Source organism: Aspergillus terreus, genomic scaffold (assembly GCF_000149615.1).
Source record: "Aspergillus terreus NIH2624 scaffold_7 genomic scaffold, whole genome shotgun sequence".
NCBI lineage: Eukaryota > Fungi > Ascomycota > Eurotiomycetes > Eurotiales > Aspergillaceae > Aspergillus > Aspergillus terreus.
This window is the reverse complement of record NT_165930.1, coordinates 419,864-436,158: the sequence shown is the minus strand read 5'-3', so window position 1 is coordinate 436,158 and position 16,295 is coordinate 419,864. Positions and strand designations below refer to the sequence as shown.

At 55.2% G+C, this 16,295-nt stretch overlaps 6 protein-coding genes across 6 annotated transcripts; 3 read left to right on the top strand and 3 right to left on the bottom strand.

Moving 5' to 3' along the window:
- Positions 1 to 308: 308 nt before the first annotated feature.
- On the top strand, positions 309 to 1,731 carry ATEG_05079 (Zn(II)2Cys6 transcription factor; the record flags this gene model as incomplete). Its single annotated transcript, XM_001214257.1, has 4 exons — positions 309 to 583; positions 641 to 1,138; positions 1,188 to 1,682; positions 1,725 to 1,731. 4 exons carry the CDS (start codon positions 309 to 311, stop codon positions 1,729 to 1,731), a joined length of 1,275 nt encoding a protein of 424 aa, XP_001214257.1.
- A 754-nt stretch (positions 1,732 to 2,485) lies between these two features.
- ATEG_05078 (putative MFS transporter) lies at positions 2,486 to 4,374 on the bottom strand (the record flags this gene model as incomplete). The annotated part of the gene is made up of 5 exons (XM_001214256.1): positions 2,486 to 2,724; positions 2,777 to 3,491; positions 3,671 to 3,955; positions 4,005 to 4,100; positions 4,144 to 4,374. The coding sequence occupies 5 exons, from the start codon at positions 4,372 to 4,374 to the stop codon at positions 2,486 to 2,488; spliced, it is 1,566 nt and encodes a 521-aa protein (XP_001214256.1).
- Positions 4,375 to 5,323: 949 nt separating this feature from the next.
- ATEG_05077 (TauD/TfdA dioxygenase family protein) lies at positions 5,324 to 6,600 on the top strand (the record flags this gene model as incomplete). The annotated part of the gene is made up of 4 exons (XM_001214255.1): positions 5,324 to 5,546; positions 5,604 to 5,698; positions 5,754 to 6,350; positions 6,400 to 6,600. The coding sequence occupies 4 exons, from the start codon at positions 5,324 to 5,326 to the stop codon at positions 6,598 to 6,600; spliced, it is 1,116 nt and encodes a 371-aa protein (XP_001214255.1).
- Positions 6,601 to 7,034: 434 nt separating this feature from the next.
- Positions 7,035 to 8,254, bottom strand: ATEG_05076 (putative pyridine nucleotide-disulfide oxidoreductase AMID-like; the record flags this gene model as incomplete). The annotated part of the gene is made up of 4 exons (XM_001214254.1): positions 7,035 to 7,164; positions 7,236 to 7,593; positions 7,644 to 7,985; positions 8,047 to 8,254. 4 exons carry the CDS (start codon positions 8,252 to 8,254, stop codon positions 7,035 to 7,037), a joined length of 1,038 nt encoding a protein of 345 aa, XP_001214254.1.
- A 1,841-nt stretch (positions 8,255 to 10,095) lies between these two features.
- On the top strand, positions 10,096 to 11,501 carry ATEG_05075 (GNAT family N-acetyltransferase; the record flags this gene model as incomplete). Its single annotated transcript, XM_001214253.1, has 2 exons — positions 10,096 to 11,067; positions 11,139 to 11,501. 2 exons carry the CDS (start codon positions 10,096 to 10,098, stop codon positions 11,499 to 11,501), a joined length of 1,335 nt encoding a protein of 444 aa, XP_001214253.1.
- A 661-nt stretch (positions 11,502 to 12,162) lies between these two features.
- On the bottom strand, positions 12,163 to 14,146 carry sidI (putative long-chain-fatty-acid-CoA ligase; the record flags this gene model as incomplete). Its single annotated transcript, XM_001214252.1, has 5 exons — positions 12,163 to 12,503; positions 12,561 to 12,890; positions 12,945 to 13,324; positions 13,387 to 13,684; positions 13,741 to 14,146. The coding sequence occupies 5 exons, from the start codon at positions 14,144 to 14,146 to the stop codon at positions 12,163 to 12,165; spliced, it is 1,755 nt and encodes a 584-aa protein (XP_001214252.1).
- Positions 14,147 to 16,295: the final 2,149 nt, after the last annotated feature.

Genomic DNA, 16,295 nt, shown 5'->3' with positions numbered 1-16,295 from the left:
TGGGGCGGAATGGCGTGCCTGGTGGAGAGAGTAGCGCAATAGATAGAACCACGATTACTGCCGCGAGCATTCCCATCTCGACTCCGTCCATCTTCACTTCTCCTACTCCATCATCAATCAAGCAGCAGTTCATAGTTTATCATCGTGTCGAGACTCTCGGCCGGCCAAGCCTGCCCCGCACAGTGAACTCCTCACTGGCATGGAGATCCCCAACTTCCTCCTCGACCAACTTGACTCTCCGAAGTGACCTCCCTTCGAATGCAGACAGCTAACTCATGATGTATCATCAACCAGCTGCTTGAACGACCATGCCTCCTAATAGAACACACGCTACCAAACGCGCATGCGATGGGTGCAAGATTCGTAAGATCCGGTGCGGCGGCGGTCATCCGTGTCCGGCCTGTACCCACGCGCGCATCAAATGCACCTATATCCGCGTGCAACAGCCGCGAGGACCACAGAAATTACGAGCGACCACAAAGTACCTGATTGACCAGGCCCAGCAAGGCACAGATGCACAAGGAGGACCACCAGAGCCGGCGGGAGATGCCGCCGTCAGGAATGCCGCAGACTCCTCTGAGGGGTGCGAGTCATCACAATAATTTACAGCCGTCGCATCGCATCACTGACACAAAACTAGATCGCGCATCCCCATCAACATCCTCGCTTCGCCCCTGTACATCTACCATGTGCGCATGTACCCCGTCTGGCCCATCGTCGATGTCGAATCCGTCATTGCCCGACTACGCCAACACCCCGATAGCGAAGAGACGACAGAGACATACGCGCTGGCCACGGCCGTGGCAGCGGCGACGATTGCCCAACTGCGCCTGGGACATAACGCCGACTCGGAGAAATCCATCACGGCGGATGCCTTCGCGGCGGAGTGTCTCCGCGCGCGCAGCTCGTCGGGCTATCGGGCGCGAGTAAACCTCAACACCGTGCGGACGTCCTTCTTCCTGCACGTCTACTACGAAAACCAGCACTCCGGCGGCAGCGAGTCCCTGCTGTACCTCCGGGAAGCGATCTCCCTCGCGCAGATGATGCACCTCCACCGCGAGAGTGCGTACCGCGGCCTGCCCGCAGACGAGCAGCAGATTCGACGGCGCGTGCTGTGGCTGCTCTTTGTGACGGAACGGTACATCGACAAATATCTACATCCCAGATGAATCACTAACAACTGAAAGTGGCGTCTGCATCCTGCACAAACTCCCGGTCGTCCTCAAAACCAACATTTCCACCCCCGAACTCGACGTCAACGACGAACCACAGGTCCTCCCCGCCTTCCTCAAGCTCCTCGCCCTCTTCCGCCTCTTCGAGCAGTCCGACATGTTCAGCATCATCGAAGATGACGAGCCCGGCATGCAGACCCAGACCCTCCCCGCGAAAGCCCAGCACCTCGACCGCCGCTTCTTCGACCTCCTCCAGGACAACCAGCAGGACGGATCCACGCTGCTGGACCACATCTCCGACGTGCAGAAGGCCGATCTGTGCGTCACCCGGCACTGGATGCGGATGATCCTGTGGCGCGTCTCCGCAAGGACGGTCGGCTCGCCGTATCCGTCGTCGTCGTGGTGGCCGACCTCGCCGGCTTTTCCGGTCAGCGTCGCGAGGGATCTGCTGAATATTGTGTCGCAGCTGCCGCGCACGGCGATCGAGGCGCATGGCCTTGGAATGGTGCGGTAAGTGCTGTGTATGTGTGTGGACTGTGCTGACGGGTGCAGGAACTAAAATTGTACGAGATTGCCAACTCCCTCGCGGACGCCGTCATGAACCTGGCCATGCTCCCGAGCGCGCCGGCATGGGACGGCGACAGTCGGCCGAGTAGCATTTTGGCAAGGCTGCATTCTATACTGTCGACTTTTCGCGGGGGTGGGAATAAAGAACTGGTCGAGATTTTGTATCGGAAGATGGCAGAGGCGCAATCACGCTGTGGACCTACGCTGTATACACATGTGAAGACGCGGGGATCGAGACGGAAAGCTTTGGCTGAGTCGGTAGATGATAGGAGTTATGAGGATACTCTATCGTCCCGACGGCAATCAACTACAAGTCATGGTGCTGCCGATGAATGCTTAGGGTCACATCTTGCGCCGTCGGTAGGTCCAGACTGTAGGGCAAGCAACGACCTGATCTCTGTCGATACAACATCCGATTCACTGGGGCAGATTTTTCAGCCCTTGGATGCCGGACTCTCTGCACAGACATTTGATCCTGTGTTTAACGCATACGTGCAGTCCTCGTGGGAAGTCGAGCATACAACCAATCCATCAGGGTTTCCGAGGCTCTCACCATGTCTGCAGTCTAACCCAGTGGACACATTGCTCGACGAATTCATATCACAGGTCCCAAACGACTACCCGGACAATCTCTTTGCAGACGACGGCTTTATGGGTCAGAACGTTCCGGTAGAGAGCTTTCCATATTGATCCACAATCAAATACACTATGCACCAGCTTATCCTACACACAACACCAGACAGAAACTAGTACTTGAAGCGGAAATCCAGCCGCTTGTTTCCCTCCTTTTCTCGCGCGGTCTGATCCGCCTGGTACACCAGTCGCTCCTCGGGCGACATAGCCCCCCATTTTTTCTCCTTCTGCCGATTCATATACCGCAGCGCCTCGCGCTGCACGAGGAAGGTCACCAGCGCAAGCGCACAGATCGATATGAGCACCTTATTCCCTGTGTAATAGTACGGCGCATCGTACTTCCTGTAGATCTCTGCGTCCAGATCAGCATCTCCCATATACACAGTCCAAGATATACAACTCACGCGACGCAATCACAGCCCCAATCTGCACAACAACATTATACGTCGCGGCGGTAATGGCCCGCTTCTTCACATCGAACGTATTCTCTGAGATCCACGCCGACACAATCGGATGGAAATACGGGTACCCAGAGATGAGCGTCCCGATCGCAAACCGCGGCCAGTTGTACCCGTAGTCGGGCAGGCCGAGCAGCGCGGCCAGCAGCGGGAGGGTCCAGAACTCGCCGAAGACGCAGTGGAAGGTGCGCTCGCCGAAGACCTCGCTGCTCTTGGTGAGGGCCAGCATGAGGACGATCTGCAGCACCGCGGACGGGATGGAGAGCATGTTGGCGTCGAAGGTCGAGAAGCCCAGCCGTTTGAGGGTCAGCGAGAGGTAGGCCTGCACGGGGTTCTGCGGGATGTAGGCCACCAGGCCGATGAAGTACAAGCCCCACATGGACTTGTCGCTCCAGGCGTCTAGGACGTCCTGCAGGGTGGCGCTTTCTTTGATGTGTGTCAGGCCTTTGGAGGGGTCGTCGCGGAGCAGGCGCTGGGGTGGATGGTTAGTGGGTGGAGTGGGCTTGGGATGGGGGTGCTTGCGTTGATCATGATGACTTCCTGGCGTTCGGTGTACCAGGGCCTGGGGCAGAGCACGCTTTTTGTTTGCGTGGGCGAGCTGGGCAGGTAGAAGAAGCTCTGTGGATAGGTTAGAAACGGCCCTCTGCAGAGGGGACGGCACCTACGATCAGTCCAATGACAAACGTGATGAGCCCGTCGATCAGAAACAGCCAGAACCAGCCGGGCTTGCCCAGTACGCCTCGCATCTCGAGAATGCCTGCGGCGAGGAGAGACGATATGACACGGGCGATCTAGGACTACACGTTAGCACTTGCAGCGCTGCATGCGTGCCGCACTCACGTTCAGGGTGGACCAGAAGAACGCCAGTCGGACGGACAGCTCGTTGGTCTTGTAGAAGTATGTTGCGAACAAGATAGCTCCGGGGATGAAGCCGCCCTCGAAGGCGCCGATGAGCGCGCGCGTAATGTAGAATGCTGCCCGGGTGGTCATCCATGCCTGCGTCCAAGAGACCAAGCTCCAGGCCAGCATCATCAGCGGCAGGACGCGTCTGAAGCCGAAGCGCTTGATGAGGAGCTGCACTGGGAATTCGGTTGCGAGGAAGCAGACTAGTTGGATGGTGGTGCCCTAGGAATCGGTCAGTGTCGTATAGACTGTTAACACCATGGAGACGTACATTGTTGTAGTCGTTTGTCGTCAGGCCTAGATCGTCGAGGAAATTGTCGGTCAATGCATTTGATAAGTTCCCCCGGTCGAGTTGAAGCCCAAAAAACTACTCAATCAGTGCTGTTCATGTACATTGGATCAGTACGTACCATCAGACAGATACAGGTCAACAGCAGCATATCCGTCTTCCTAACCACCGCGCGCTCCTCCTTTGGCGTCCATGAGGCGGTCGGGTCAAACCGATGGTACCCTTCGTAGGTCTCATGGGGAGTAGTGACGCCAGCGAGGTTCTCCTGTCCGATATTTGGTGATTTCGAAGACTGGATGTCTTCTTCGTCGACTCTCGCAGGCCCCTTGATGCCCCGTTCGATATCAGCCATCGGGACTGACAATTTACAGACGCTGGATACTAATGCCCTGGAACGTGGGACAGACGAACATCTGAATCGACGCAGTGGCCGTCCAAATACTTATATACGCATGGTCATGACCATGGCTTGTCTTGCACTTGTGCATATAGCCAACCACAGCCGTCGAATTGTCGACAGTAGCAGCCGATGATGGAGGCGGATTGCACAACGCGGAGCTACGAGCACATCATCGCCTGAAGGCGCAACTAGACCGAAACCAACTATTCCACGAACCATTTCAGCCAATGGCCTGCATGGTTCTAGAAACTCATTTTAGCATTGAAACTAGTTCAAACGGAGGTATTTCGTTGTAATGATTTACTTGAAGAGGGCATTCTTCTGTCTGCCTGTACATCCCACATCAACAAACCAACACGCAAGTAACACCAACTGCTCGTTTCCCCAGATTCTCCACGTTATGCGGCTAGCAACTGCATTCCCTCGGCAAAGAATTAACCCCGGAGACCATCACTCCTAGGCCGCTGAGGTGCCGTTTGATTCGTCCCCGCCGGCTTAGTACGGTGACCTATGGACGGGGCTGCTGCCATCCTCCGAGAATTTCGCCGACAGCCCCGCCGATGGAAGTGCCGGCGTCGTGGAAATAATAGACGTGGATGATAGTCATGCGGGGGTCATCGAGGAAGAACACGAGTCAGGCTAGGTAGCATGACGAACACGATGCCAGAAATGATGCTGACTCCAGTGTCTGTTTGGATCACCATTATCAGGGACAGCGGAATCAAATTGACGTGGCGTGGTGGAGAACGTAGGAATGTATCTAGAACACCATCAGGCACGGGGCTATCGGTCCCAAGGATATAAAGGCTGGCTCCCCACACGCCACCTGAAGAATGCATTCTCCTTGAATACGTAAATAAAGTACTTTCTATAATTTAGATTCTGCGCAGAGAATATCATCATGCCCGTCGCTGTTCAGGACCCGTCCACCCCTACCATCCGAGGCGGGCATGAAGACGCCCGTCCACGCATTGCACAGCCGCTGGATTATTCTGGCACCCTAGACTCGTACACGCATAACGACCTGACACCGGTGATCGGGCGAGAATACCACGGCCTACAAGTCGCCGACATCCTCAAGTCGGAGAACTGTGAACGGGTCATCACGGACCTCGCCGTGACCAGTACGTCCCGGCCCATCCAGCACGTCGGCCATATCAAACATACCTAATGTGCCGCAGTCTCCAGACGCGGAGTGGTCTTCCTCCGAAATCAAGACGTGACACCGCAGCAGATGCGCGAGTTCGGCGAGAAACTAACCGCCCTCGCCGGATGCGTGAGTATACCCATATGCCAAAACACAGCTCCCACGGGACTAACCGACCCAACAGCCCCAATCCTCCGGACTACACGTCCACCCGCTAACCGAAGAAGGCAGCGAGCTTGGTGACCAGATCAGCGTCATCAGCAGCGAGAAGCAGAAAAAAGGTGGCGGCCTCACCCACCAGCTCAGCGATACCAGCCGGTTCGCCTCGGTGGGCTGGCATACCGACATCAGCTTCGAGCGCGTCCCCTCCGACTACGCCATGCTGAAGATCCACACGCTCCCGGAGACCGGCGGCGATACGCTGTGGGCGTCGGGGTACGAGATCTACGACCGCCTGTCCCCGCAGATGGCAGAGTTCCTGGAGGGCCTGACGGCGACGCATGATGCGAGTTTCTTTCACGACGAGGCAAGGCGCCTGGGAAACCCGCTGCGGAAGGGGGTTAGAGGGTCGCCACTGAACCATGGAGAGGATCTGAAGGCTGTGCATCCTGTAATTCGGACGAATCGTGAGTTCTCCGGTCTGCTGAGCCGTGCAGTGTCCATTGACAAGATATCAGCCGTGACCGGGTGGAAATCCGTATATGTCAACAAGGGATTCACCAAGCGCATCAACGGCGTGACGAAGGATGAGTCGGACATGTTGCTGCAATACCTGTTCAATGTAGGTCGTGCGTGTCCCTTACCAGAAGACAGTCGCTGATATCCCTTAGCTGGTGACGCAAAACCACGACGCGCAGGTCCGCTTCAAGTGGAACAAGAATGACATGGCTATCTGGGATAACCGGTCCACTTGGCATTGTGCTACATATGACTATGTCGAGGCGCGAGCGGGCGATCGGGTCTGCAGTCTTGGGGAGGCCCCGTATCTGGATACCCAGTCCAAGTCAAGACGGCAGGCTCTTGCGGCGTGAGTCCGCATGACAAGTTGCAACGAGATGTGTATTAGAACTTTTGATTATGAGCAGTGTATGTCAGATGTGAAGAATGGAATTGTAATCTTATTGTCCCGCTAGTCTAGCCTTATCATACGTAGACTTTAAGACACAATCCCAATGCCGACATAACCAAGCCTGGTACATTGCTAGGCCTTGTAGGGCTCTGACAGTCGCATATAGTTCCAACAGACTACGTTCAGTTAGCAACGAAGCATCATAAAATCGATCGGACCACATACTCGAATAACCCATGTCATTACCAAAGAGCATGTCAAGCATATGCCTGCCATGCTGCGTTCCCTCTGCAGAACTATACGACACAGCGTTGTGTCCCACTGCAAGCCCAATAACTGCCGGCGGATCCTGTAGCTTCAGAAATTGGGGTTCCGATTGCAGGCACTCCGACAGCATCAGCTGATGCACGTTGTGTCCCGCGTAATAGCCCATGTGAATGGCTCCTCCGCATCGTTTGATGGGTGCCCAGGTCGCAATGTCTCCAACCGCAAAGTGGTGCTCTGCATGGGGGATTTTCCCAGGGAGCTGCAACCTGCTGTACTGTCAGAGTCGAACACGTGAAATGTAGTAGGTATAGTTGGAGAAATTTGACATACGACGGTTGGATCAAAACATAGCCGTCTGTGTCCAGCACCTCCTTCGGGAGATATGAAGTGGTCGGAATGCTCTTGGAAATCGCATTGATTACATGGCCTGCTTGCAATCGCGTCTTGTCGGCCAGGGTAATCTGCCACGTCTGACTGCTCTTCTCCGATTCTACCGAGACAGTCTCCATGACTCGCTTCCCCAGTACGACCTCAACTCCCTCTTCCTGCAGAACAGAGGCTACCCGCTCCTTGAAATCGTCTGGTAGCGGCTCTGCAGACAACAGTCGGTCGCGAGAATGCACGAGAGTCACCTTTTGCGAGGGATACAGCGCTTTTATTTCAGCCGCCATCTCGACACCCACGGCGCCTATACCCTCGTCAGCCCGGTCATAATAAAGGGATTCGGCTTTGTGTTACCTCCTCCCACGACAACCACCCCGTCGCGTGCGTTTTCTATCTTGCTCTGATGGTCGCGTGCTTCTTGGAGAAATTCGCGTTTTTCCAGTGACTGCGGTACAGTCGGAAACGCCCGACGCAGACCGGAACTGGCAATGAAAAAGTCATATGGCACCTCCGTTGGTGTGCTGGCTCCCCGGTGAGTTACAGCAGCGATCTTCCCTTGGGGGTCGATGCTGCTGACGCTCCCGCGGATGAAGTCGACATTGGAAGACTTTAGCGCAGGGATTTCTGGATAAGTAACCCAGGTTTTAGATGCAAACTCTTCGCACGCCAAAGCTTTAGGAGAGCCGATCAAATGATCTACACACGGTTCGTTAGTATCTTCAGGCGGTAAGATCAGAATCTTTGAAGGACGGCTTACAGAACCCATCGCGTTCATCTACGATCGTGATGTGCACCGGGATTGTGCTCCCCGGAGGTTTGGCATCTTGCGTATAGTCAAAGCGGGCTACCCGACCGCCACACAGGTCGAGTAGCGTCAACGCTGCACTCAGCCCTCCGTATGAGCCGCCCACAATCAAGACGCGGAACGGGCGTGTCCGAGGCAGCATCCGCTCATTAGAGGGCATGGTGTGGTGGTTTCGGATGATGGATGGGGGATGGGGGTGTGTTCTAGTGAAATTCCGATATGCGGCGCTTGCAAATGGACGTTTGCCCAGTACTGCAGTTGATTGAAATGTGGGACACGCCCAACGGTAGGAGAAACGAAGGGTACAGAAGCTTCGAGACCAAGGACTGGGATTCATCGATGGGCGAGTCAAAGGCATCCAATGCAGCGGTGAGAGGTCTGTTTTATTCTAAGAAATATAGAGGGTTGGTTATGTACTGGTCAAACATCGGAAGAGCGAGACCCGGCTGGGCGGCTTGGTTCATCCGTTCGTATCCTTGGAATACTGGGTCCGAGGCGGAGTAGTATTCTTGTTCTGATATACGGAGTACCGAGTGCTCCGTATGTGGAGGTTGCGTATGTCTTGGATAATGCGGTGCCGGAATCGGCCATGTCAGGATGCTGTTGTCTAGCCCCACTGCTTGATCTTATCAGATGGAATTATAGCCTTGGAGGCACGGCCGGCTGATTGATAATAGAAACTCGGACATAATACCAAGTGGGATGGTCGGAGATGATTTCGTAGACTCATCCCATGGTTTGGAGAATGGAAATAGCAGCAAAAGCAAGTCGGTCTCAGCTCGTATAGACCGTGGGGTGCACACAAAATTATCTAGATCATGCCTATGCATGACCCCATTCCCACCACGTCTTATTTCTGCTTCTTTCTCTACCCCTATGGTAGAAACTGTGGGGTTGGATCACTGCCCCTAAATGTGTTCTGGCTTGGCCCGCGTTGTCGGTGAAGAGAAGTAACTGGCACAATATGGAGCATGGGGGAAAGTCGATCTTCGGGCCCTGCAGTAGGCAGGCTGCTACCCTGCGTATGCTGGAGCAGTCTAGATACTGTAGTACATCAATCTGCAGGGGTCGCTCTCTAAATCCCGTTGGGGATCTTGCAGGCATCTTCAGACATCCTCTAGAGTATACTATCCTTGATATTTACTTTAGCTAATAATCACATGCTCTTACATGATCACCACGAGAACACGGTCCCCTTTGTCGGACTAATTCCTGCAGTCAAGATATCGCCAAGGAACCCACTGGTGGCTAGTCGCGGGCGATGCTCGGAGAATAACGCTCAGCGACCTACATACACTTGGGTATAGTTATGTACCTGCGTGCTAGATCATCACTAGTAATAGGTAGATATCTACTCATCAATCCCACGATCTACCGTCTCAATGTCTGTGTCTTCACCGTCCATCCTCTCTATTATGTTTTTTCTTGATCTTTCTATCGGACAAAGACCGGACTTGGTGGGATGCGCCATTTACTCCCCTGCAGCTAAATTAGTGCGATCCAGAAGAAAAGAAAATTCTGACCACGCGAAAAGACTGATGGATAAGAGTTTCCTCATGTGGGTTAGCCTATTTTACGGGAATCTGTCAGGTTACGGAATTACAGACGATAAGTTCGAGTTCGGTACAGACCAAACTTACCGTACATCAACATCCAGCCCTATGTTTGCGAATTTACATCTGCAGTATCTTATGTAGTAGTGCCTACTATCTACCAAACCATGCCACTCCACATAGTCCACTAGTCCAGCGATGGATTCACGGTCGTTTTCATTATCAGCCCCCATCACCGTCAGCAAGCCCCGAACTTGATTCCCAGATTGGCCCGTAGCCCCGATTGCCTAGATCCGTCGCAGCCATGGACGTCCAGGACACCTCGGTTAGAGACAAGGGCAGGGGTCTCGTCCAGGTTGAAATAGATGGCTTTCTCTAGGCTGATCACCCCAGACTTCCTTTCATTTCTGTCTCCAGTCTCGTCACTCGATACCTCCAGTCTGTAGAGATGCCCGCAACCGAGTCGATGCTCCCACTGGTTCGCCTGCCCGAGCCCTACAAGACGACCTACGAGCTGCAGGTCGTCTCAGTCGAGCATGGTGTCAGACAGTTCCAGCTGCGCCGATCCCCCCGGGTGGACGAAGGATCTCCACCGCCAGAGCAGCTGCACCACGACAGCCTCAAGTTCACCGATCTGACATCTCCCGCCTCGTCCGCGGTCCCGCCAGAAGGAAACAACTCTGCATGGGCTCGTGCCCAGAGAGCCCCCGTCACGCAATGGACGTGGGGTGGGAAAGATGCCCCGACAGTCGGTCAGATCTGGGCTGTCGTGTATGCACTGGTGACGCTGCGCAGCGAATTCGAGGTCTTCCGCGCCGTCCTCTCCGGCGAAGGCAGGGACCTGCTGGCCCAGGAACTCCAAGCCGTTGGCCTCGCCGTCCAGCACCCCAGCCCCTCCGCTCCACCCGGCCAACCGACCCCTGCGTCCCCCGACCTCTCAGACCAGCTGCTCATCCATCGCAGCACCTTCTGGCAGGGCGCGGGCTCGCCCTTTGGACCGCGCGCCGTCTGGGTCGCCGACAACAGCATCCACCGCGGCCTGCGCCGGCCGCTGACGGCGTACCCCCTGCACCCGATCCAGCACACCCTCACGACCAAGTTCCCCGACGTGCGCGTGCACGCCGTGCACCCAGTGCGGCCGCCCAAGCCCGCGCCGGGCTCGATGATCTACAGCCGCTACATCCCGCACCTGGACGAGTTCTTCTCCATCTGGGCGCTCGACTACACCAACGAGGAGCACCTGCAGCTCTTCCACAAGTGGCAGAACGATCCGCGCGTCGCGAAGGGCTGGAACGAGACCGGCACGCTCGACCAGCATCGCGAGTACCTGCGCAAGATCCACGAGGACCCGCACCAGATTACGGTGCTGGCCAAGTTCAACGATACTTTCTTCTCCTACCATGAGATTTACTGGGCGAAAGTGAGTCGCAGCTCCCAGATGTTCCAACGAAGAGTTTCCGCAATGAGGCGCAGGGCAGCTGACAAGACCAGGAGGACCATCTGGGCGCGTACTACGACGCCGACGACTGGGACCGCGGCCGCCACTCGCTCGTTGGCGACATTCGCTTCCGCGGCCAGCACCGCGTCATGGTGTGGTGGTGCAGCATCATGCACTACATGTTCCTCGACGACCCGCGCACCAAGTTCGTCGTCGGCGAGCCCAAGTACACCAACCTCACGCCTCTGGCATACGACCACGCCACCGGGTTCAACCTCGAGAGCGTCGTGGATCTGCCGCACAAGCGCTCCGCGCTGGTCAAGTGCCGGCGCGAGAAATTCTTCCACATCGCCCCGTTCCGGTTTGACGGGTCCGATGTGCTCGAGCGGGACCCGTTCCGGGCGTTGAAGCTGTAGTTGTTGGAGGGTGTTGAATGAATGCTGTATATTTCGTCTTCGGAGTTCCCCATTGGGATAATGTATTTCTTAGGGAGTGAATTCACCACGACCAATGTCATGGAAGAATCAATCGCGTAGCCAGGTGTCTTGGCCAAAGCGGGCCCGGGTTATTGCCCAGGATGAACGATCCTTCGGCTTCGACGGGACGGTAACACATTTCTGGTACGGATTATCTGATCCTGGAGTCGTACGACATAGGGACTCCGTACAGTACCGAGGGATAAAGATTCGTGCGTATTAAACAAAGGAATCTTCCGAGACCGGACGAGAGATTAAATTAATGTGGGCCGTCGGGTGGATGCAGGATTGATTTTTGTCTTGGCGGATCCCATCTGATTAGATGATTGTCTAATCTGATCGATAGTCGGATCTGTCTCAGATGGGGGATTTGACTCACTTGAGCCATGGTTCATGGTGCTGGACCTTACAGAGTAGTATCCGAGGTGGCTTTGATCAAATAATGGACTGGTGATGCCGTATACGATCCGCACAAGGATTACACTTGAATGGAGAATCCGTGAGCCTGCGTGGAGGTGAAGAAAGAAGCAGAGGTAAATCATTCCAAGGGTATACACTCTCTATATACAACTCTACAGTCTACAACATCGACCGATGATCTTCAATTTGCCTTCCGCTGCTCCAAAACCGCCGCGGCCGTCTTCCGCAAATCCACCTTGCGCACCTTCCCACTGCCCGTAATGGGAATCGTCGCGTCCACGCCCTCCTGTCCAAACACAAAGACATACTGGGGCGCCTTGTGCCGGCCGAGGGTCTCGCGCGTCCAGGTGCGCAGCTCCTCGTCCGACGGTCGTTTGTTCTCGTAGCCTGGCGCCAACGCAATAAATGCCCCAACCACCTCGCCGTACTTCTGGTCCGGAATGCCGATAACGGACGCGATCTCGACGGCCGGGTGCGCGGCCAGGCGCTCCTCGATTTCCAGCGGGTAGATGTTTTCACCGCCTGTCATACACACCGTCAGTTAGATCTATGAAGGCAAAAGGGCTGTAGGGGACTCACCGCGGATGATGATGTCCTTGAAGCGCCCGGTGATGGTGCAGCGACCGTCCGCGTCGAACAGTGCCTCGTCGCCCGTCTTCAGCCACGTGGTGCCGTCGGCGTCGGTGATGAGCGTCTCGGCCGTCTTCTCGGGGTTGTTCCAGTAGCCCTTTGTCAGCTGATAGCCCGCAATGCAGAGCTCTCCGCGCTCGCCGACGGGCACGATGTGTCCGTGAGCATCGATGATCTTCGCCTGCGCGTGCGGCATCACCTTACCCACCGTGCGCAGGCGGGTCTCGATGCTGTCGGTGGTCTCTGCGTTGAAGCACGTGGGCGATGCCTCCGTGAGGCCTGTAGGTCGTCAGATGCAACCCAATCTTATTAGCCTGTAGGGTCGCCACCTACCGTAGCTGCTGGTGTACTGGGTCATGTTCAGCTCCTCGAACAGCCGCTTCATGAGCGGGCGGGGCACGGGTGCCCCGGCGATGATCCCCGTGCGCAGGTTGGAGCTGTCAAAGCCGGCCGGCTTGGGCAGGCTCAGGATCGCTTCGAACATGGTCGGCACGCCGTGCAGGGCGGTGCATTTCTCGTCGGAGACGGCGTGGAGCACCGCCTGGGGATCGAACGTCTCGCCGGGGAAGACGATCTTCGCCCCATGCGTCACTACTGCGAGCATCCCGAGCACTAGGCCGAAGCAGTGGAACAGCGGGGGCGGACAGCATAGCGTGTCGAATGAAGTGAGCTTCATGCGGTCGCCGATGAAGCGGGAGTTGTTGACTAGGTTGCTGTATGATGTCTTGTGAGTAAACGTTTTTCTTTGTGTCTACCTCCAGCTGTGGTGGCTTACTGGTGCGTCAACATGGCCGCCTTGGGGTTTCCGGTCGAACCGCTGGTGAATTGCAGGTTGCATACGTCTTCCGGGTGGAGCTCGGTCTCACGGTCCATCAGGGCGTCTGTGGGGAGAGAGAGACCCTTTTTGATGATCTCATCGTATGTGCTGAAGTTTGCGTATGTGCCGCGGAGGATGACAATCTCCTCGAGAGCTTTGGAGAGCCCATTTTCCTTTGGGCGAGGGCCCAGTTTGGTGAGGACTTCCTCCAGGGAGTGCCGGCCGATGCGAGGGGTCAGGAAGAGTAGTCGACAGTCTGCACATGAAAGTGAGTCAGGATAGGAACCGATGGTGAGTACAAGATCTGCATACCGGTATGATCAAGCGCATAGTACAGCTCGGATGGAGTATACGTGTTGTTCAGCACAACCAGGATAGCTCCCACCCGCGCCGCCGCAAAGAAGACGGAGATGTACTGCTCGCAGTTGCCCGCCATGATACCAATCCTGTCGCCCTTCTTGATTCCAAAGGCCAGCATGCCCCGTGCGACTCGGTTGGCCTCATCGTCCAAGTCGGCGTAGGTCCATCGGGCTCCCGTCCAGGGAAACACGAGACACTCATAGTCGCCATACTGGAGACTCTGCAGCGACAGCAGCTCCCCAAGTGTGATCTCCAGCAGCTCTGGCTGAGTCGGACCATAGAAAATCGAGAGCTGCTGCGTCACCTTGGGAGGTTGGACGTGAGATAAGGTCTGTTGCAGACGCCGCACAGTCGCCATCTTGAAATGTACTAATACTCCTGGGAAGGGACAGATACCAGAATCCTACGGACTCACTGGAGTACACTAGGGAATAAATAAAGAATCCTTCCTCTATGCTAGGGACCTCTCGGAATTAATCGACCTGGATCCCAGGCAAGGCCCATGGCCATGACACCACTAGTCTAGCCATTCGGCACTCGATACCGAATATAGCAATACGAACAGGGCTTTCCAGAAGAGAAACCCACTCGTGATCCAGTCCCCATTAGACCCGTACCACTGTCTCTGAAAGAGTCATCTTCTCACATCCTGCCGCCTGGTATTCTAGGACCCTTGTCTTACAGCCTCGCTTAGAGCAAGGGGGCTAGAAATGGCGTGTTTAGTAGCAGAATACCAGAGACCTTGGCTGCTGCATCTCCATCGGAAACCAAGCAGCGCCAGCATAACGAGAAGAGCCGATGGAAATTTCATTCAGCCATGCTGCGTAGACACATCTTGGCGTGAGATCTTGGCGGGTTATGTTTGGTACGGAATCCCATCAGATAAGAAATTTGCATTTCATGCGGTCATCCCAGGCAGAAGCGAGACATCGCCCACTATGTGGAACTCGCAGGATTCGGGATGCGGATGGATCTGGTCGAGGCCGTGTCGCATGATTCATGGGTATCCTCGCATATATCACTTTGCTTTCTGGGACACTGAGCGCCTCCAGCATTGAACTCCTTTGGCTATCAGATTGGGCAATTTGTGAAAGAGTCTCATTTCCTTAACGACTGAGAATAGCAGTCTATATTTCATGCAGGGACCATGACTCTGCTGCACATTTAGTTAGTTGGACGTGGTCTCAACCGAGGTGGAGAAATATATTAATAACATGGGTTATTTGACCATACAGCCTGGAAGGTTCTTCGGGTGAAGGAATTGCAAAAACGACCGGAATCATGTCTTCGAGCGTAGACTAGGTTGCACCACATCCCCTTGCGGTCATCGCACACAGAGGACAAAGGATCAATGCAGATCGGTAACCACGTTCAAGACCCTGAAGTGCCAAAGCGACGTCCGAACGGGACAATCCGACACTTTCCGAGAAAGGCAGACGCTGACCGGAAGGGCGGCTCGGATTCGGGGTTGATTACTTGTTTGTGCAGGATCGGCAAGATCTCAGTCCAACGACGACTGCACGTCGGATATAGGTACTCAGTGCATACGGTGCTTGGAGTCATCGATACGGTTGTTTTTTTAGGTAAGGCTTCTCGCATTTTCACGGATTATGAGACCTGTCGGGTTCAATCGCAGGTATCAAACTAATCACCTGGAAGGAAGCCCATCCCTGTCTCTCAATTGTGGCGTCTCCACCACGGATCAGATAGGTACTCCGGAGTATAGTGCATTAGATACGGATCAGATAAATCGCTCACCACGCAAGGATTGGTGGAATTACAGGTCCTCCGGAGTGTTATCAATCAGTCGCAATAATGTCTTACTTAAACCGTCCCTCCCCGACAGCACGCTGTCATGTTCTTCCACACGGCACTGCTGGGGATTGCTCCCTCCTCACTGAACCGCGGAAAAGCCCTCAAATGGCCTTTCAGCGTCTGGCTGTGCATTGCAACAGAAGCACTGTCTCGACAGTGACCGAACTAATCCGCAAAACTCTCGGACAGACATTACGTACCTAGGCAGTCCTCCAGCCGGACACACTAACCGAGGAAGCGGCAGACCCGAGCTCGTCAAGAGAGTTTCTGCCTCCAGGCGGACATCGGCTACAGCCGACCTGCTACGCGAAGGCTCATCAGTGGAGAAAGCCAGATGAGGGCAGATTGCAATGGGATTGCAATTACACCGAGACCAAGACATGGTACAAGGGTACTGATGATACGGATGATTCCAATCTGACGATACGTACGACGGATACGATACGGACAGAAACGAATCTAATCAGATGATGATCTAATCAGATAACCCGGCCGATGATCGGAGAGGCCCTAGATGGGGTCCCCCCACTTGCAGAAAAAAAGGATCCGCGTTTGTCGCGCACACTCTTCACCTTAGCAAAAACTCGGCTGAAACGCACATCATAATCATTTCGGCATCCAAAGCGGGCGCCTTCGTCTTCTGCAACCCCCCACACCATGCCCGCCGCCCAATGAGGCCCTCGATCCGGCCC